At 43.3% G+C, this 20,749-nt stretch overlaps 1 protein-coding gene across 3 annotated transcripts; it reads left to right on the forward strand.

Annotated features, from left to right (window-relative positions):
* The first annotated feature begins 33 nt into the window (after positions 1 to 33).
* On the forward strand, positions 34 to 20,628 carry ACOX1 (acyl-CoA oxidase 1). Of its 3 annotated transcripts, none has more exons than XM_064467278.1 (14): positions 34 to 164; positions 1,257 to 1,416; positions 7,178 to 7,338; positions 12,199 to 12,306; positions 12,819 to 12,938; positions 13,504 to 13,619; positions 13,807 to 13,976; positions 14,300 to 14,462; positions 15,165 to 15,355; positions 15,598 to 15,777; positions 16,413 to 16,518; positions 16,608 to 16,751; positions 17,641 to 17,847; positions 18,861 to 20,628. In XM_064467278.1, the coding sequence occupies exons 1-14, from the start codon at positions 41 to 43 to the stop codon at positions 18,909 to 18,911; spliced, it is 2,001 nt and encodes a 666-aa protein (XP_064323348.1). In that variant the 5' UTR covers positions 34 to 40; the 3' UTR covers positions 18,912 to 20,628. The 3 variants fall into 3 exon arrangements, with proteins under 3 accessions (XP_064323348.1, XP_064323350.1, XP_064323351.1); XM_064467280.1 differs by lacking the exon at positions 7,178 to 7,338 and adding an exon at positions 10,271 to 10,431; XM_064467281.1 differs by lacking the exons at positions 34 to 164; positions 1,257 to 1,416; positions 7,178 to 7,338 and adding exons at positions 7,382 to 9,145; positions 10,271 to 10,431.
* The last annotated feature ends 121 nt before the right edge of the window (positions 20,629 to 20,749 follow it).

Raw genomic sequence — 20,749 nt, forward strand, 5'->3', positions numbered from 1 at the left:
GTGACCGTGACCCAGCGGAGCCGCCGCCGCCGCCTCCGCGATGCTGATGGTGATGGTGAACGCGGACCTGCGGCGGGAGCGCGCCGCCGCCACCTTCCAGCCCGAGCTCCTCACCCACATCCTGGATGGCGGCGCCGATCGCACCCGCCGCCGCAAGGAGATCGGTGAGGGCGGGCCCGGGCGGGCGGCGACCCCCGCCGCTGCCCCCCGCCGCCCCTGCGAGGGGGCTGGCAGCCCGGGGGGGCTGGGGGCGGCTGTACAGGAGGATGAGGAGGGTTTAGGAGAGGGAAAGGGGTGTGTGGGGAGGGGAGAGGCTGCGGGGGGAACTCACGAGGAGGGCTGTGGGGACGGGGGGTGTGGGGGGCGTTGAGGGCGGGAAGCCCCGGGGAGGTTGGGGGGGAGGAGGTCGTGGGGAGGGGGCTGTGGAGGGAGGAGGAGGCAGGCTGGGGGCGGGCATGGAGAGGAGATTTTGGGGAGGGGGTGACCCTGGGGAGAGGGGAAAGCTGTGAGGAGGGGGCTGCCTGAAGGGAGGGACTATAGCTGATGGGCTCTGGGGGAGCAGGAGCAGCGTTACGGCCCTGACCCCCCTCCTCTCCCCTTTCCAGGAAGGATTTGGCGTGGGCCCGATAGAGCAATATCCTTCCACCTCTCCCTTCCCCTCCCTCCGAGGCTGAGGCAGCCTCCCGTGGGCCTTTCTCTCGGGCCCTCTCCCCTCCTTTTCCCTTCCAGTACGCTCTTGCCCAACAGTACAAATATGACCAGCTTATCTCCCCCTGCCACCGTGATACATGATGTTAACGAAATACCTCCATCCTCTTTCTTCTCCCAGCCTGAGCCCGGGTGGGACTGTCAGAGGCTGGTGGTCTGAAACTGGTGTGCCAGAGGGGACACAGAAAGCCAGTGGCCTGTGGATACCTTGATTTCCAGTTGGCTTAGTGGGAATAATAGCTGTGCCCTTCTGCAAGGAGTTGTATGGGGACCAAAGTTCATGGGTCAGCTTGATCCGGCAGTAACGATGGCTGCTTGGGGAGCTGAGAATCAGTGAATTAACCTCCTGCCAAGTCTGGAGCGCTCCTAACTTAAAATGTGGCTTATGTGTGGAATGGGAGAGTGCCCTGCTGCTGGAGTCCCTTACTCCAAGAGCCTTGACTTCTTTCTGATTTCATTAACTTTCAATTTTATTTTTAATTTTCCAATATCTGTACCTTGTGGTTTGTGGAAACTGAGTTTGTTTTCCCCTTCTATTCTGTCCCCAGAGGCCTTAGTTATGAATGACCCTGACTTCCAGCATGAGGATTTGAACTTCCTGTCCCGTAGCCAGCGCTATGAGCAAGCCATCAGGAAGAGCTCTCTGATGGTGAAGAAATTAAGAGAATATGGAATTGCAAATCCGGAGGAGATCTACTGGTTTAAAAGGTACCTGGCTGTAGAGTTTGCTTCTTGTATGTACTTTGGTCGTCACCAAGGACGTTAGAGTTGTGCTTTTTTTCTATGTTTGCTGCCCAAAGGAAGCTAAAGACCTGTATGAAAGCCCACTCGAGTCTTGGCTTCAGTGAATTTCAGGTGAAACCCTGATTTCCTGAATGTTGTGTTTTCTTAGGTTGTTGACTAGAAATGCACCGTTATTAATCACATCCTTTTCTTATATATGGCGCAGAAAGTAAAAAATGGGACTCGAAGTCTGATTCCTCCCCTCCCAAAGGAATAAAAAGTCTACTGAAATGTGTTGAATCTGAATAGATCTGATGAGGTGGTAGCTTCTAATGAAACCTCTTAAACCTGATTACTTCACTCTGCACTTAGACCTAATAAAGTTGCATTACAGACATACTTGAAAATGTTCCAAGATAGTTTATAAGTTCTTGTTTACAACTCTCTCTCCTGTCTCCCTCCTCCAAGCCCCCGGTGCTATAGTGGCTCCCTTTGATCTGGAGGCTTCTTGTTGTGTCTGACCTTTTGTTTATCTGATAGTATCACCCTTGGATTACGTTAATAAAAATAAAACTCCTTACATCTGAGTTTCATTCCTTCCAGTTTGCAGGGGACGTAGTTCCTGACTTTGACACATTTCTGCCCTTAGTTCTATTAAACTCAACCTGATATAATCAAACAAACTGCTTAACAGAGATTTCACAGCTTCAGAAATCTGGATGTAATACCATGAATAAATCCTCTGGCACATTAAACGGACATTGCACGTTAAATAATGCACTGTTAGAATCACAAGCCCCTCTGGCTGGATTTGTAGAAAAGCTATCATTGGCCTCAGGGCGTGAATACTGGGACTAGTTAGCTGAAATCCTCTCCTCTGCTGTAGTATTAATTTCACAGAAATTGGTCTACACTGACCTGAGTCGTGAAAGTTCTTGTGGAAGTGATGTGAATGTTCTGTTGAAAACTTGGCGCCGGTGGACAGCGGTAACAGGAAAAGTTCAGTGACTGTAGTGGATTACTCAGGTACTGCATGGCAAAAGTTAATCATTAATTTCTGCTACACAGGGTTATGGAGGTGATAGGAAAGTTTCTTCAATTATTTTTATGGAGAAATTCAGCGAAGTCTATCCAGTACACCAGCTGGCAAATGTCAATGTAGTTTGCAGTGTAAATGTTGTGTTTTGGTAGCATTACTGACAATATTTTATGAAAATAGGACTTTTCTGAAGTAGTCAAATGATAGATTCTACTTTTCTTATTCCATAAACTTACTTGGGAGTCAGCAATTCTTAATTTCAAATGGATGAAAGCGTAGTATTTCACAGAGGTACCAAAAATGCATCCATATATTATGTGATATGAATAGTCTGGTGTGAGTAGTCAGAATTCATGATCCAAAATCAAGTGAAACAATGAGGAAGCCTTACTTTTTCTCAGAGTCAATTCTTATTGCAGACATTCAGGATTTCAAAAGATGATTGCAATTACTGTAGAATGACTATTTTCCAGTGTCTTCGGTAATCACATGTAGAAGAATGAAGAGCAGGACATACACTTGTTACCTACAAATGAAGTTTGCTCTAAGAGCTGTTAATATTCTTGGTTTGAATTCTTCACTATAATGTCTGGTGTTTGCAAGGGAGGATATTGGCTTACTGCTTCTTAATAAATGGAAGAAATGAAAGGATTTTTTTTTTCATCCTTTGATTTCATTTGCACTTTAACATCTGTCCCCACTTTCTCACCTGCTGAGTGTCAAACATTTTTTTAAACTTGGTGAACTCCACCCAACTTGCGAAATTAAGTTTATTTCTATCACATTTCCAAATGTGCTGATTGGTGTTAACTGGAAGGGACTTCATTTGTGTCAAAGCTGACCTGGAGAAGCTGTGTTTGGGTGTACTCGTTTTTCCAAACTGGAAAATTGAATGGATATGGTGTTGTGACATGCCTTGAATGAAGTTTATGAAATAGATTGAAGTCCTTGATTCAGATGTTGAGTTGTATTTATTGCAATTGACCATCAGATTTTTACATACAGAAGCTTAAGATATTTTGCCAATAATCCCTCACGCCTTGTGATTATCCCCAAACAGCAGGGACAGATTTCTTTACATACACAATTTTTGAGAATTTTGAGCTGGTTGTTTTCCTGTAGCTTTTGCATACTACCACAACTTCTCTAGGTAGCTTTGTTTATCTTGCCTGACCAACTTCATAGCTTGATTTATGACTAGGCGAGGAAAAACGTTTCTTCCTTCAGCTGCCTTGGAGATAGGCTTCGACAGTTGCTGCTGCTGCAAGATGTTGAACTGAATGCTCCTCCTCCCTGTTTCCACAAGGACTTTGGACTCCAAAACATGAGAGGATCTGTTAAATATATTTAGAAGCCATTTTAATTGCTTCTCATCTAGTCAATTCTTCTAGTGTCTTAACATGTGTCGGCACTGTAGTTGTTGCTGCGACTACAGCTCAGGAAGGCCAGCAGCCTTAAAGTGCCAATATTTACAATTTCTTTTACAGTCTAACTGCAGCAAAATATAAGTCAGCATGAAAAATGGGAAACTGTCCTGATGTGTCATGGTACACAGCTCTTTGAAGAGAGCAATCTGGTCTGTTTTAATTCACCTTCAAATTTAAATAAGCTTCATCGAGGAAAATAGGATTAGATGAAGAAGTGAAAAACAGTTGGGAGAAACTGGGGATTGGGAGAAACTGGGGCTCAGAAGAAGAGAAGATCCGAGAGCTGCAAGTCAACATATGATTCCTGCGTTCATGAGCTTTGCATGAACACGCGCTTTCCCTGTGAGAATTTGGCCCTACTTCTCTAAAGTTAGGACCTGGAGTAGCTTTTAGCAAATCAAACCAGAAAAACTGTAGTAGGAACCCTACTAGCCACTGCTAAATTAATTTGGAGTGGGTGAGTCTGACGTGTGTTTTTTCATACAGCTAGAAAAGGAGTTTATTGCCATAGCGTTTGTTAACTCTGAAGCCCAGTAAGTGCAGTTCAGACATACCCCTGGCTCCTTCTCCAGTGGGGTGATCCTTCATGCTCTTCTTTGGGAGAGTTACCTCGAGAACCGCAAAAAGCTAGAAAAGTTTGCGTGTGGATTTTGCTGTAAAGTAAATGACCCCATTCTGTGACCCCGTTCTGCAGCCTGAGGATGTCTTTGCAATTGTTCATTTAGCTCTAGAGTCTCTGAAAACATAGACTTTGCTTCTTTTGTACTCTGTTCGCTGATAGGCGTGCTATCACGCTCATCTGTCAGATACAAGCGCCTTTTTCTATGTGGGTGGCATTGACTGCAGTGAAATCTGGGAAGATCTGTACTGCCGAAGTAGCGTATTACTACACATCCTTCTTCCAGAAGTGGATTTGGAACTGCAGCCCTCCTCTTGTCTCCCTGATTGTCATAGCAAATCTGACTTCCAGCCGGCGAGGTGATCTTTGGTCATTGATCACATTGCTAGCGCTAGGTGCAGCCAGCCACATTCAGTCCTGACGTAGCAAAGTACTCGACAGTTACACAACGCAGCCTTGGGAGAGCAAGCTGTGTAGGTAGTGGGTATGTAGAAATTGCGCGAGGGAGGAGTAAGAGTTTGGCGAAAGAAAAAAGAAAACCTGCTCTTCCTCCCTTCACAGCTAGTACCGCTTCTGTTTGCCCTGTGTCATGAGGAAAATCGGATTCTCTCCTTGTTGTTCAAGCTGTTAAAAGGCATGTTAAATCCCTGATCACTCAGTGTGGAGTACGCAGAGATGAAAAGTTTCTGCTGTAAATTAGCTAGCTTTCAGCTCTGCTTTTGGCTTGTTAATGCAAGAAGCTGTTAAAATGCTGCAAGTTTAGTTAGTGAAACAGTTTGACCTTCTGACACAGGGATGTTATAAAGTATTTGTTTGCAAAATGTCATTCTTACTCCTGTCAGAGAAGGTGCTAGTTAAGCATGAAATATCTGGCACTTGCAGTTAAACTTACTGATAGGCAGTGAAAGTTTTGTTGGTGTGACCTTTAAGATGAATTTTTTTCCTTCAGAGCAGCAGTGCCTGACCTGATTTTTCTGATAGCAAAGCATGTGCTGCACCTTATTCACAAGTTCTTTCAATGGCTCCTGAAAATATGCAAAGAACTGTTCAGTCTCTTCCCAAGTTGCCCCAAAACAGTGTATTTCAAAGTCAGAACTCATTTTCTCCCTGTAGGGGTGTCGTTTTGGGGCCAAGGAACAGATGCACAGTAATTGTGTTGGAGGCACTGAGGAAGTAAAGGGTGCTGCTATTGTTATATGGGTCCTGGAGTAAAAGAAGAACCCATGTAGGAAACTACAAGAATGCTGAAAAAAATATTCTGTCTCCCTGTCCGTGTAGCATTTTTAAGCCCTTGGTCACGCTGGTAACTTCTGCTTTGTAAATATGTGCTGCCGTGGGCAATAGAATGTTTTCTGGTAAGAGAACTGGCTGCCTTGAACCCAAGAACTCTAGAAACTACCTGCACTCACACCAGCTTAAAGTTAATTTAATCACCAGTATTAGATTACTTGATGAGAATAGTTTTGCTTCTGGAAGAATCCATGGCTCATTCAGTCTTGATAATTTAAAAACTGTTCAATTTAAAATAAGCGCCTTCACCATGCAGTTCAGTGGTGCTGGAGAAGCTTTGTCCTCCTTTCTCTCACCCTGAGGCTGATTTTCACCGTTTGCCTAGGGATCTGGTTTTGAGTTACCAATTATTTACTCTCTGCTCCCAGGCACTCATTTCAGGCATGGTATAAAATGCCAGTCAGAAATGCTGCCGTAATTTGAAAACCTATATGCATAGCATCCGCTATGGAGTGCGGCTCTGTGTTGGCAGCAAACTTAAATGTGCTCCCTGGGCAGGCATTAGTACCTCGAGAGGGAAGGATATATTTTCCTTGTAGGTATCCTGGGCGGGTGGGAGAGATCTTGGGTGTAGGTATTCATGCAGAGCGCTCGTTTGTTCCTCCATCTTTGAATTTCGATGGAATAAGCATTTGTGTACAGTGGATGGAAGATGAAAAAAGTGTTCAGGCTGCAGAATGCTGAAGGGAAGATGTTGTCATTTACTGCGCAGCTTTTACACAGTGAAACTTTCTAGCACATTTGTGTTATGGGGTTTATTTTAATTGGGAGTGTACTCTGCCTGCCATCGTGGCTACTAAACGAACAGAGCTTTCTCTCGTGAAATACCTTCAGTTTTGATGAAGCACACGTAAAATGTCTGATTTTCCTTCCATTCCTTCCAGCACTAGCCAGTGACAGTAATTTTAATTGAAGGTGAGTTCCTGATCTCACAGCTGATAGAAGCAGCTACAGGTAATACAGAGCTCTTCTGAAAAGCACTTGGTCACCTAAGGAGCCTTCTCCTTTTCAATACATAGTGATTCTAACTAATGCTTCCTAGTTCTAGGGAGTAGAGAGATGGGGGAGAAAATAATTTGATTTTCTTGTCCTCAGTTTTAAGTTACCCATGAATCTTTGTAGAATAGTACTTTTTCCAGTCACATAGCAACAGCAGGCTTCATAGGGTGAATGAAATGCCTGAAAGAAACATTTATTTTCCCATTAGCATTGCCTCTGATGCCTCCATATTTGGAGGTTGCTTGTGGGATTAAAAAAAAGATTGAAATAGGCAAAGAGATTATTTATTTTATGCTACAGTTGGAGAAAAGCCTTTCAGTATCACAGTAACTGTAAGACTGAGATCCAGATCCCTCTATTTCTCTCCTGTAGAACATGCTTGGGCAGTTTTCGTGAACCTTTCGGTCTCCACTTCAGCATGTTTCAAAAAACCTTAGAGACCCAAACGACTGATGCTCAGAAGGAGAAATGGCTGCCTCTGGTTCATGGAGTCGAGATAATTGGCACCTACGCCCAAACCGAAATGGGACATGGTTAGTTCCCTTCAGGGATCAACGGGTAACCTCTTTTTTGTAACTCCGGTTTATAAATTGATGATGCTCCCTAGGTAAATCTACAAGGGGAAAGGTAAAATAGTTTGGTTAACTGTAGATGTTTCCTGCCCTGTAGCCGGACAGCCGCTTCGTTTCACATCCTGACAGTCATAGGGTTAGGCTTGGTCTATTCCAGAATGCACCTCTTAGCTGATCACTGACTTCGTAGTTGTTTACCTTTGTTTTAAGATGAGGAGGTTGTTCCAAGCCCTGGGAGTCTGAATTTCACTTGAACTGGTTGGAGCGTGTCTGTCAACAGAACTGTGGTTTTTATTTTTGTTTGAATTTGGGGTATGTGTGTCTCGGTTCTTAGTTCGTAATCAGCATGTGTGGACAGGTCAGAGATGCAGCGTAGCAGGGTGAGGTGGCCCAGGTTTGGTTCTGAAAGTAAGGTATGCGTTGCCCCAAGTGCTTTTCTTCCAGATGCTACTCCACTGCAGCTGTACAACAAAGCAGGAAAGATCTTGCTTTCCGAGAAGAAGAACATCTTATTCCTACTATTGTTGAAAACAACTTTTGCTTCTTCAAATGCAAGGATGTTTAATGGATCAGAAAACAGTCTTTTTAGCCCAGAACCTGGAATTAACAGCTGTTAAATACCAGCAAGAATAGTTTAACAAACTAAAGACTCCAGTGCTTGTGCTGGCATCTACACTTGGAAAGCGTGATACGTACAAGTCTGGACAATTGCAGAAGTTAGCTGGGAATGCCGGTTGCCTGCCTCTTCAGCACAGCTACCCGTGGTAGCTGAAACGTTTGTAGAAGACGCAGCGGAGAAAATCCTGTTGTCTGTTCTGCTTGGGAGAGATGGAGCGAGCAAAACCTAGCTCAACACCAGAAGCTGAGAGACAACCAGATGGCAACAACGAATGCCTGCTGACCTTGTTTCCTTTTTCACACCAACTTCTTTAAATCAGACACACATCCACACCGAAGTGATTTGTTTTCCTTGCTATTTCACATTAGATCGTTGCACAGTTCTCGTGTGATTTGATGGTATAATTGGTATTTTGACACTTAATAGAACTAATATGGTGATAGTATGATAAATATAATTTCCACGCTGAATAATTAAAATGCAACCATTTGGCATTCCTGCTATGAATGTTGAGTATCTTAACTGCTTCATCAGTAAAGCTTCTGAAGTAATTGTCACTGAGCTCTGCTTAATTTAATCCAGATGTTTAGAAACTAGTGGTGGGGAAACAGACCTCTGGATTATCTAATTGAATCCTAGCCTGGGTGGGTAGTTACTCAGTTTTATCTTAGTGAGTACCTACTTGATAGCCTGTGTTGATTTTAACCTATTCCATAGCGAATAAGTCTCTTGAAAAAATAAAAGACAGAAAAAGCACAAATAGCACAGGGCTGAAAAGGAAAGAAAAAGGAGTGATGACAATACTGTACTGTTTCTACCTGTTTTATAGCTATTGCTGGTAAATAAGGGTTTTCTTTCAATCTTTGGCTGTCAGCTGTGTAGTTCTTACCAGTGCTGAAAACTCACTTAAAATCTGGTATTCCTGATAACCCATTAGCCCCCGTTGAGCTTGGTCACTGTTCGGTCAGAAAGTGTAGAAAACATTGCTAATGGGTTTATTAGATGGTTGGATTTATTTGTAGGTGCCTGAGAATATCAAAGACAAGAACTGAGGTTCTTAGGAAGCTCTAGGGATAGAGCTAGTTCATATTAATGTGTGCTCGGAGGTGACACAAGAATGCATTCCTCCCGCTTTGATAAGAATGCCAGGTGAGTTTGAACTAAGCTCAGATCAGTACTCTTTCCGTAATGCATATCTCATTTAAACACATATATATTCCGGTTAAAGACCAATTAGATTATTTCATACATAAATGTGCCAGATGGACAACCTCTGTACAGAAGGTACTGATCCTCAAACTATATTCCCACTATTTTAATGCTCAAAGCTATCAATATTTAAAGATTTAGTGAGCATTTAATTCTTTATATCAAAAAACTTAATACAACACTTAACTACCTAACAGTGGTGTCTGACAGAACTTGGAGGAAGAGTAGCTCTAATGAAACATGCTTAATTGGAGAGGCTTTGTGCTGGTGATTTACAGGTTGAAAAATGTTGGCTTTCCTGCCAAGTTGTTTACGTTCACAACTTTGACTTACACATGCAGAGCACTGTCCTTTTAAGAGAACTTTAAAAAAATAGCAAAAGTTGAAGGGAGTTGAGTTGGAATGTAATATGCGCTAGTTGTGTTTGATCTTTAATTAAAAAAAGTGAAGTAGACAGTACAGACAGGACTTTTTAAAAATTCTTAATTCTTTAAAGACCATTTTTTTAAAAAAAAAAAAAAAAGTTCATTGAAAAACTAGCTTATTCACCCAGATAAACTGGGACTTCTAGCAGGTTCTACCTCAAACCATGAAAAAAAAAAAAAAGAGTGGACTTCATATCTTTGGGCGAAGGCTCGCTTCATCTGGCGAGATCACGTCTTCAACAAACTGACATTCTGACTCAGCCCCTTTAAGTTAGGGATGCTCTGGCTTCCAAACCATAGTGAAGGTCTGTCCTGGTCTGTCTTTTGGTTTGGATGAATCGTTTTTTTTATCAATCATGGTGCATCAAAAGACACGGGAATGTTGCAAATGCATTTTATGTATGATTAGAAAGAAATGCGTTGCATATTTATTTCAGAGTAAGTGTAATTTCTTATTATTCAGGCCTGAGAAAAGGACAGTGCTCTGGCTTTCTAAAATACACTTGCTGAATTCTGATTTACACATGAATCATTTTTTTTTTCTTTTTGTCTCTTCCTGAATCTCCACCATGAATCCTCATGCTTGCTTCCCTCCTGTAACACTCCCTTCACACTCCTATTCCATGACACTTCTTCACAGCTTTGTTCATCATGGACGACCTGAGCCTCTGGACCTTCATCTGGGCATGTTCCTCCCCACCCTTCTCACCCAGGCAACCCCAGAGCAGCAGGATCGCTTCTTCATGCCTGCCTGGAACCTGGAGATCATTGGCACTTACGCCCAGACTGAAATGGGCCATGGTACAGTACATTCACTAAATGCTATTTCCGAGAATGGCTTTGTGTACAAAAGATCCCTCAGCCTGGGAAAAATGGTCTGTGTTTACCCCGCGGTCCTTACGCGGGCAGTTGTGGCTATAGGGGAAAGCGGACTGCCTCTGAAATTTTTAATAGATGATTATACCAAACGCTGCTTGTCCTTTTTTCTTCTCCTGTGGGAGAGCGTGATGTCTGTAGTTCTATACGTGAGCATGCCGAGTGCTCCTCTTGTACTGTTCACACCAGTATAGACCATTGCATATGACTGTGGGGATGTCAGTTTGATGACATCTGTCCATTCCTACACTTGACATTCTTTTCAGTGTTGTTTCTGCATTGCTCCATTTAACGTTCAGTGTGAAGGCAAAAGGACAGAGCTTTAAGGTACTGAAGGAGGTGCCAAAAAAGAGTTGCTTCTCACCTTGGGACTGATCTTGGATCAGAGAACACGTGGGTGACTTGGTTCCAATGCTCGTGTTTTGTGGGGAGCTTTATTCCCCTGGTTCTTCACTTCACTCCCATGTGTTCTTTTCCATTGGACTATGAAGCGTTTTGGTTTTTGATTCTCTGGCTCAAGTAGACTTTGTTCTTTGTTGCTATTCATTTGCTTTCAAGCTTTGGAATGTATTTTGATAACTCCAGCAGTACTGTGATTGCGACACTTAATCCACGTTTCCAAGGGAGGATATTATCCCTTGGGAAACTTTAATTTTGAAATCTGAGAGTTGCAGTTGAGAATTATTTTCAAAGAATGAGCAGGATTCACCTTTGTGCTGAAGTGAAATGTAGAGACTGTATGAAGCATAAAGTAACTGCAAGCCTGTGGAGAATCTCTTGCAACTAGTGAGGTTTGAAGATGCTTTACCAGCAAAGTAAGTCTGTGTTAAGCTGCTTGTGGAAGTCTGCTGTGAACTCCATGCTTCTGAGACATGGTTGTATCAGGGTGATATCATTTTTCATGTTGAAGCTCTTGTGTGGAGTCACTGGCTCTGTCTTGCTCTGTCAGTCTAGACTATCAGAAGTGTTCACAGCTTGTCTAGTTTAAGCAAGTAGGCCTGGTATGTTTTTGGTTGGGTTTGTTTGTGTTTTATGCACACAGGGACAATGCCACTGCCGAGACAGGTGTGTGTGAGGTAAAGGGTTGGAGGCAGAAGACAAAGACTGTTCCTGGAATTGTTACCTTCATCTTTTTGCAGTCTCTTCATCTGCCTGCATCAGTACGCTGGTGCATGCGTGCCTTTACTTGCTGTCTTGGAGCTACGGATGATCTCGATTGGGAGAAACTGCTCCATCATGTGAGGAGAGTGTAGGCCTCATGAGGGAATGAAGAAATGATGGGCACTACTTGTTTCATCTTGTGGCTGAAAAGTATATGATTTTTATTTTGCAATTTAATCAGATTGCAATTTTAGTGAAATCCAGGTGAGTGTGTTTTTGTGGACCTTTTTAGCTGAGAAAGGGCTTCTGGTGTGTAATAGCAAAAAGGTGTCAGATTGGAGGTGCTTGGAAACTAGTCTTAGACCACTGGGGAAAAAAACCCATCGAGTTTTCTGAGAATTGGCTTCAGGCCCCAGAACAGAGTCTGACTCATTTGTTCTTCCTTAATTGGTTGATAGTTAGTCCTCTATATAGCCTAAACTCAAAGTTAAAACTTGTACATTACTACTGGAGTTTAACTTTCCATTGTCCAGTTCCGCCCTTGTCTCTGTTTTGTGACTTTCTGCCAAAACAATGTTCGCTTATTTTCAGGAACTCATCTCCGGGGTCTAGAAACTACAGCTACTTACGACCCTGCTACCCAGGAGTTCATCCTCAACAGCCCCACTGTGACCTCCATTAAGTGGTGGCCAGGTGGACGTAAGTACATCACTGCGTGTCTAAACCTGGAAGATGCACAGAAACACTTCGGGATGCCATGTGTATTATATCTACAGAATGATGACTGAAAGTTGATCCAAAGAGTTGGCCAAAAGGCAGTTACTCTTGCACAAGTCACAGACTTACCAGAGCCTATGAAAACTTTGGGTTATCTGTCTGCTCGGGATTGTTTCTCAGAATCATTCACACCGTATGGATTTGGTGTAATTTTTGATTGGTTGTATCAACATCTTTATACTTCCTTCAGCTCCCCTGGCAGGTTTGCCAAGGACTTTGTATTGCATGGTCAAGAGAATCGGCTTGTGCAGCTTTCATTGACTTGAGCAACATTGTCTAGTTGTAGAATGTGGGTGATAACCAGTCTCATAAATCTGTTTTTTTAACACATGATGTGGTTAAGGTAATCTCAGATCCTGCTTTAAGAAAAGAGACTCTGTGTATATAAGTATGCTGACTGTTGGTTTTCCTTCTGACTCCCGCTCCTTTTGCAGTTGGAAAGACGTCGAACCATGCCATCGTTCTGGCTCAGCTCTACACTCAGGGCCAGTGCAAAGGGCTGCATGCCTTTATTGTTCCCATACGGCAGCTGGGCACCCACGAGCCTTTGCCAGGTAAAAATTCATGTTAAGGGCTTGCTTAGCACACATGGAATCATTAGACCTGTTTCTCTCCAGCTATACGCAGCTGCGTGTGTCTTGTTAAAATGTACATGGCTTATTTCACTAGCTGATTTCAGTGAGTAGGTGGTAGGTCACAGGGCTTAAAGGAGTCTTTCATACAACTGAACTACCACTAAATCATCTTTTGTGTCACACTTTCAATGTGAAGGTTAGTTTGGGATTTGATTCTGTCCTGGTGTTTCCCAGCTATGCATTCTGTTCTGCTGTCTGAAAGGAAAGAATACCTTTCACCATTCTCTAGCTAGAGGAGAGCTGGACGATCTTTAGAGACAGCTCCCCCAGTGACTGGGTAGTAGGACTTCATGTAAATTATTAAGATCCCCATGTTTTGATGTCCACTTTTGCATCAAAAAGATTAAGGTTCTCGTTAGCTGTTACTCCTAATAGTGCCAGGACTTGATAGAAAAGTAAGCAGACCTTTTATTGGAGAAGGCTTGAACCTCTCATGTGGTGTTTAGTTCCTGTTTCTTAATGCAAGGAGCTTTGTCTGTGGCAGGTATTACGGTGGGTGACATTGGGCCGAAATTTGGTTATGATGAAATGGATAATGGCTACCTGAAAATGGACAACTTCAGAATTCCTCGGGAAAACATGCTGATGAAATACGCCCAGGTAAGGCAGTGAATTTCAGCGTATGCTGTTAGAAATGGACAATTCAAATGCTCTTGTGTGGTTGAACAGTGTACCCACAAGATTGTAGGCTGCTTGTAAGTGCTACTTGGTGAGTTTAGAGCTTGAGATGTGAACAAACATGTAAAAGGGAGGAAACTAAAAATCAACAGGCTCTCTTTTTTTGTAGGTTGAACCAGATGGCACCTACGTGAAACCGCTTAGTGACAAGCTAACCTACGGGACCATGGTGTTCATCCGCTCTCTCATTGTAGGCGATGCAGCTCGCTCCCTGTCCCAGGCTTGTACCATTGCCATCCGCTATAGTGCAGTGAGACACCAGTCTGAGCTAAAGCCAGGGTAAGTGCAGTGAAATGAAAGAGCGGCCTGAGTGCTGAGGGAAAATTCCCAAATACTGGAGGGAAGAGGGGCTGTGGTTGATGTCGTTTGCTTTGGCAGTTGAGAGTTTCAAAGCACTGTTTAAGCCTGGGAAGTGAGTAATCTTTCATTCCTGACTACCAAAATGCCTTCCCCCTGCCAGAGGCTTTTGCTGTATGATTTTAGGCTGGCTTGATAGGGATGCAGCTTGTGCTATCCGAGTGGAGAAGCTACTTAGAGTTGAATGGGACTTCATGGCAGTTTGCTAGCCACTGGCATACTGACTCATCTGTATCCTGCTCTAGGGAACCAGAACCCCAGATCTTGGATTATCAGACCCAACAATACAAACTCTTTCCTCTCCTGGCAACGGCATATGCCTTTCACTTTGTGGGAGCCTACATGAAAGACACCTATCGGCGTATTAGTGGAGACATCAATGAAGGGGACCTGAGTGGGCTGCCAGAGGTAGTGTGTCCTCTCTTGATGTTATGTAAGGTTTCTTCACAGCATGGGAGAAAAGGCATCCAGCCTTTTTGGCTCATGAGACATCTTGTAATTCTTTAGATTCAGTGATCCCAGGCCCAGTATGTGCTGGTGACTTTTATTTCTTCATCTGCACTATTCATTTAGCAGCCCTTTAAAAAAAACTAGGGAGTAATGCACTGTGAGAAAGTTACTGTGAATATTTTTTAAAATGGTGACTTTTGAGGAACGATGGCATATCGCTTGGGACTGGAGTTAAGGCTGGTCTTATGCTTGTGCTGTAGCTTCTTGATTGTTCTTCCAAGACACTAGGGTAGAACTGGTGAGTTAATCAAAGGTATCGGTACTGTACTGAGGGGTTAGGGTTGTAAAATGTCAGTTTCAGTTATGGATTCTATCTGAGGATCTAATGTGACGATAGGCAATTGAAAACAGTCTTGGACATAATGCGTAGAGGCAGAAAGGATGGGGTACTCAAAAGAAATCTTTACAGGTGTAGAGGCTTTCATGTAAATAGTTTGGCTCAGAAAAGAGTTCTTACAAGAAAAACAAGACCCTGTGGGGCACTGGAAGGATGGTGTTGACTCTACTTTTTTCCTGGGAGCTGCAGTACTTAGCATGTATGTGTGCAAGCTAAGAATGGAAAATAAAAACATCTAAACTGGCTTTGCTTTTGTCCACCAGCTCCATGCACTGACAGCAGGGCTGAAGGCGTTCACTTCCTGGACTGCCAGTGCTGGTATTGAGGAATGTCGGATGGCGTGTGGTGGGCATGGCTACTCCCGCTGCAGTGGCATTCCTGACATCTACGTCACATTCACCCCATCCTGCACCTATGAGGGCGAAAACACGGTCATGATGCTGCAGACAGCTAGGTATGGTAGCTTCTGTCCAGAGACATTCTTGCCTTGGCATTATGGTCTTTGTAGCTGAAGTGATGAGCAGAAGAGTATCCCGTATTACTGTGAAACTGGTGTCTCATGTTTCTGTCCTTCGCCCTATTTTGAAAAATACATGCCTACAACTGTTCTTTGCAAGTCCGACCCTAGGTGAGATGACTTCTCCCCATTCAAACAACTCGGGAGTAAGAGTTGCTGTTTGGTGTCTCTGTTTTCAGGTTTCTTGTCAAAAGCTACAACCAAGTTAGTTCTGGGCAGCGGGTTACTGGCATGGTGTCCTACCTTAACGATCTCTCCAGGCAACGCATTCAGCCACAGCAAGTGGCTGCTAGGACTGTGACTGTGCGGATCAACGATCCACAGAGCTTGGTAGAGGCCTACAAAGCACGTGCTGCCTGGTGAGTTCACACTTATTAGACTGCGCCAAGCACCAATAAAATTGTGCGTCTTGGGAGATGGTAGTGATGTGCTGCCGTTGATGTTAGATTGTCAAGATGTGGTTTGCAAAGCTTTGCTGTGGTTGTTGCTTTCAAGAAGTGACACGCTTTACTAGGTTGGGTCAGTGTTAAGTGCTTTGAGGTTACAAGAGGCTATGTACAGCCTGCGCATAGCCTCGTTACTCTGCTCTGTTCCATTTTGAAGTATCTTTTTCTTATTTAAATGTAAAGTATATTGGAGCATACAAACACCAACCTTGTTCAAACTGCTCAGAGATCTACCTGGAGAGAGACAATCCTGACATTAAAGCCTATTGTGAAGGAAGTGTGAGGGTAGAACAGATACTTACGTGTACGTGTTCAAGCACCGCGTATGTGCCATCAAATGCTGACTTACCCCTCTGTAGCTGTGCTCTAGCTGCAGCAGTGATGGTTTTAGAGCCACAGCTGCTCGCTCCAGGCAACTTATTCAGTCGTGGGACATGACCTCTGAGTTCTTCTGATGTGTTAAACTGAAATTCTAATTAATTCAGTGTACATAATCCTGTTAATGCGGTGTTATTGCATAACCTGTTTTTCTTCCTTTTATGAAATAGGTTTGTAGAAGCTGCAGCAAAGAATTTGCAAGCTGAACTGAACCACAGAAAGAGCAAGGAGGATGCCTGGAACAGAACTTCTGTTGATCTTGTGCGAGCATCTGAGGTCAGTGATGTGCCTGATAAAGAAATATATGCTATAAGAGCTTCTCATCTCTTCATGACCCTGATTCACCTTCCTTTCATTTCTTGCAGGCACACTGTCACTATGTGATAGTGAAGCTTTTCACAGCGAAGCTGCCCGAGATCAGTAATGCAGCTGTCCGTGCTGTCATGACGGAGCTGTGTCTCCTGTATGCACTGTATGGGATCAGTAAGAACACAGGGGATTTCTTGCAGGTTGGTGTCTGTCTTCAACATTTTAAATTTTTAGAGGCAGAGTCATTGTTTGCAAAGCTGTTTTAAATGCAAAGTTGCACGAATGCTTAGCGTGAGGTCTTGACTGTTGACTTCCAGAAGGCCGTTAGTGGTGCAGGTCTGATGAAAGGCTCTTGTCAAGTTTCCCTTATGATCTGCCAGAAGCAGAGTTGGATGATAAATGGTGACATGGCATCTGTATAGGTTAGCTTAAATGTTTTCCAGCTGGTGACCCGGTGTTGTGTGTTAAAAAACAAGGAGTTAATACAGGAGGTGTGAGTTAGACGTGCTCTGAGAGCTGTGTGCATTTGTAAATCAGTGCACAAAAGGGGGATATTGTACTCCACATCTTAACTCATCCTTCAGTGAAAGGGTTTAAATTGTCGGGCATTACTTTCGTTCTCTTCGTTCTTTCAGTTCGAGAATGCATTTGTGCATCAGTGTTTTATTTTGTCTTCAGGCACGTGTGGTATGTTTTGTCTTCCATTTTCCTCTTTATTGCTTACCTAAAAGTTCCCTGAAACCAGGAATAATTTAATATACACATGTGCATTCTGCAGGAGAACTTGCTACTGGAGTTGACATACAGGCACTCTAAAGAATGAGTCTCCTGTCAAAGATTAAATAGCGAGGCAGTATGGTAGGCATCTCCTTTGCTTGTACACTACGGCAAATTGCCAGTTTGATTACTTAGCTCTTAGGAAGAAACAAAACCAAAAACAACTAGTGTTTTATGAACTGCTGCATTTTTGTGTGGGGAAGGCTGCCCTGTGTTAGACCATAGAGGAAGGGAAGGAAAGGAAAGGTTCTTGTGACTTGCATACTCTTCTGATAACCTCTTTTGTTCGTCTGTTTTTGTTTTTCCTCCAAGGCGGGCATTCTGACCAATGCCCAAATTACTCAAGTGAACCAGCGTGTGAAAGAGCTCTTAGCCATAATTCGTCCCAACGCAGTAGCGCTGGTAGACTCCTTTGACTTCCATGACGTTCATCTTGGATCTGTGCTTGGCCGGTATGATGGCAATGTCTACGAGAACATGTTTGAGTGGGCAAAAAAATCCCCACTGAACAATACGGAGGTAAAGAAACTTTATTTCTTCATCTTTAGGTCACTTGTGTCCAGAGAAATAACCCAGTTTAGGTTTTTTTTTAAATTTTGATCCAGTGATCTCAGCACGTGATTGATGAATTGGGGAGAAAAGTCACTAGTGGTAGTGGACCAGAACTAGCAACCTACCTCTGCTCCTCTGCTTTCAGCATCCCTTCTTCAGTTCCTCTCCCGTGTGTACCTCACATGCATCCCTGTCGGATACTTCTGAGTTTCTCAGTTGAGAGAGGAAATCGTACTCTCCCTAGAGAAACGATTGAATAATCTCACTGAATTTTAAAGAAATTATCACTTGCTGTTAATTTTGCTTAGTGACAGTAGCTGTGAAAGCTTTACCTGTTTTCTGGCAAGTCTTTCAGCGCCTTCAGGCAGCAGTAGTGACTGGAGAAGAAAATAAATTGCTCTCGTGTAGTACTTAAGTGTCAGGTGTTGCATATCTGCCCATAGGCTGTAGCTGCGCTAATAAAAGAAACTGAGCTGAGAAGAGTCAGTGTCCCTCTTCCATCAGCCAAAACAGAACTCTAAATCCTGTCTGGTAGCCTTTACTACCTTTACTTGATTTGGACGGACTATCTCCTACGGGGGGCTGCCAGAGACTGTGATTGTAGCTGCAGTCCTGGCTCAACTTTTTGTGCTTCTGAGGTCGGTGGGGGGCTTAGGAGCTTCATTACAGTCCCCTTAGGAGACCTCTAACAGTTTTCTTTGGATTAAAATGCCAAAAAATTGTCTGCATGGATATAGACGTCTTGCATTCTTTTTTCGTACAAGACAGGTAGTGGGGAAGCTATTTGTTTTGGCTTATATTCTCATCCTTTGTGTCATACAGACACTCAAATACAGGACTTCGCTGGCTGTTTTTAAATTCCCGAAGTGCCCCTGATTCAAACTTCCCTAGTATAAAAACACACTGCAAGATGTAAAGAGCTAAAACTGTTTTAAAGCTCAGGCCTGCCTTGTTGTAACCACTGTCTTGTCCTCTTACAGGTTCATGAGTCTTTCCACAAACACCTGAAGCCGATGCAAGCCAAGCTGTGACACCTGCTGGTTTTTTAAAATGCACACTTTTCCTGCCCTGAGAACGGGGTGTTTGCATCCTTTCTTCAGGCACCTAAATCAAACCTTTCAAATCCTGGTAGCTGTAGGACAGTGAATAATTGTAGCTTTTCTTTCCACTTTTATAAATCAAGGAGGTGTCTGGGGAGAGTGCGTAGGGATTGAAGCCTGTTTTTAAAGTGCAATTATAATGGTAAAATTAACCTTTTAAAAATCTGGGAAAGCTTTATGGATTCATACAAGGATTGCTTTTGTGAAGCTGCTAACTAGAGAGAAGTTACTGTCAACAGGAAAGGTAGCAGGATTTTACTACTAAGTAGTTAACAGCCCTCAGGCAATAGCTTCTAACGAGCAGTTATGTCCTTCTCCCAAAAAAGCATCAATGTCCTGACTTTTTTTTTTTTTTAAAGATTAGCACCACCTCTCTCCTTGTTTGGCAGATATTTGTGCTGTCTGCACCCTCCTGCATAGTTTTGTGCAGATGAATCTGCCTGTGGCACTGCTTTCCTGATGTAGCTGGGAAGTAAATACCCATCGATCTCTGGAGCTCTGCTTCATTCGTCTTTCCAGAAGTCATCTTCATGTGTTCCCGATACATCCCTCTTCCACTGCCCTGCAGCGTCTCCTCTGCCGTCTCCAGCACTGGCACCGTAACCCTTTGTTGATAGGAAGTCAAAGCAGAACATAGCGATGCTGCTCTGAGGAAAAAAACAAGTAGTAAGGATCAGCTAGGAGCTGGTGATCGATGTTCTGCCTTTCTTTTAACTGTTGGTGCTTTTGTAGCACTATCTTAAAGCACTTTACAAATGTTAATTATGGTGGTTTGATGTGAAGAACTGCACGTAGTGGTAGAAACTGCAAATTTGACCTGGAATGGTGAAGCCAGTATTTGAGGGCAGAAATCAGTTGATCCAAGGTCCTTGAGTCTTCAGATTGTTCTGGGATGTTCTTCTGGTTTTAAAGGCATTCTTCAAGAAAATGACAATCCCAAGTGAAGTGTCCAGATTTTTTTCCCTACTCATGCATTTCCAAGGAGCTTTCTCTGATTTGCTTCCTTTTGTTTTTATTTTGATGTGGGACTTGCACAGTACTGTCTGCATTAACAGGTGAAAGATTTAGCTTTTAACAGAACCTCCCGATGCTCAGTGAAATCAGTGCAACTGCAACTAAGCAAAATCATTGCTGTTTTACAACACAGATAACTGTCCAGTAACAATAAAACCTCTCTCCATAACAGATAAGAGCAACTTTCAGCTTAAAATACTAAAAAGCTTCAGCATAAACCTGAATCCTGCAGTTCTGAGGTGACACCTGAGAAGCTCTTTCTCTGACAGCTTTGGTGTGAGACTAATTTTGGATCAGTTTTGGAGTTTTCATGGAGGAGTTTTTCCCGGCACTAACAATGACCAGACGCAATGTTTGGCTCCACACGCAGTAGCTGAACAGAAAGAAATGATTAATTTTAAATAAAATAATCAAACTTGCCTTTTGGCTGCTGGGTCTTTCAGGTCGAAATGGAACCGCTGCTGTTCAGGCTACCAAAGGAGGCGAAGGGCTTTGCCTTCCCTTTATTCAGTCGAGCAGACTGCTGACCTGGGCAGGGATGATGGAGGAGCAGGTTACAAATGTGTTAATGAGAGCAGTACTAGCTAACTGTGTACAGATTTAATAAATTACAAAAATGTGTTTTCTGACAAAATGTCTTTCTTTCATGCATTGCCTTCGGTGGATCTCATTTAAAGTAACGGGTGAAGTAGACTGGAATATTCAAAAGACCTTAAATTAGTTGGATTTTATTTCTCGTCTTTCTCGTCTGAGCT

Source organism: Phalacrocorax carbo, chromosome 16 (genome assembly GCF_963921805.1).
Source record: "Phalacrocorax carbo chromosome 16, bPhaCar2.1, whole genome shotgun sequence".
In the NCBI taxonomy this organism is placed as follows: Eukaryota; Metazoa; Chordata; class Aves; order Suliformes; family Phalacrocoracidae; genus Phalacrocorax; species Phalacrocorax carbo.

Bases quoted from the DNA above. Each gene is read 5' to 3' on its own strand.
- ACOX1 (XM_064467278.1), top strand. From the start codon at position 41: ATGCTGATGGTGATGGTGAACGCGGACCTGCGGCGGGAGCGCGCCGCC. The intron at 14,463-15,164 runs GTAGTGTGTCCT...TTTGTCCACCAG, and splicing joins ACCTGAGTGGGCTGCCAGAG to CTCCATGCACTGACAGCAGG. The intron at 17,848-18,860 runs GTAAAGAAACTT...GTCCTCTTACAG, and splicing joins CCCCACTGAACAATACGGAG to GTTCATGAGTCTTTCCACAA.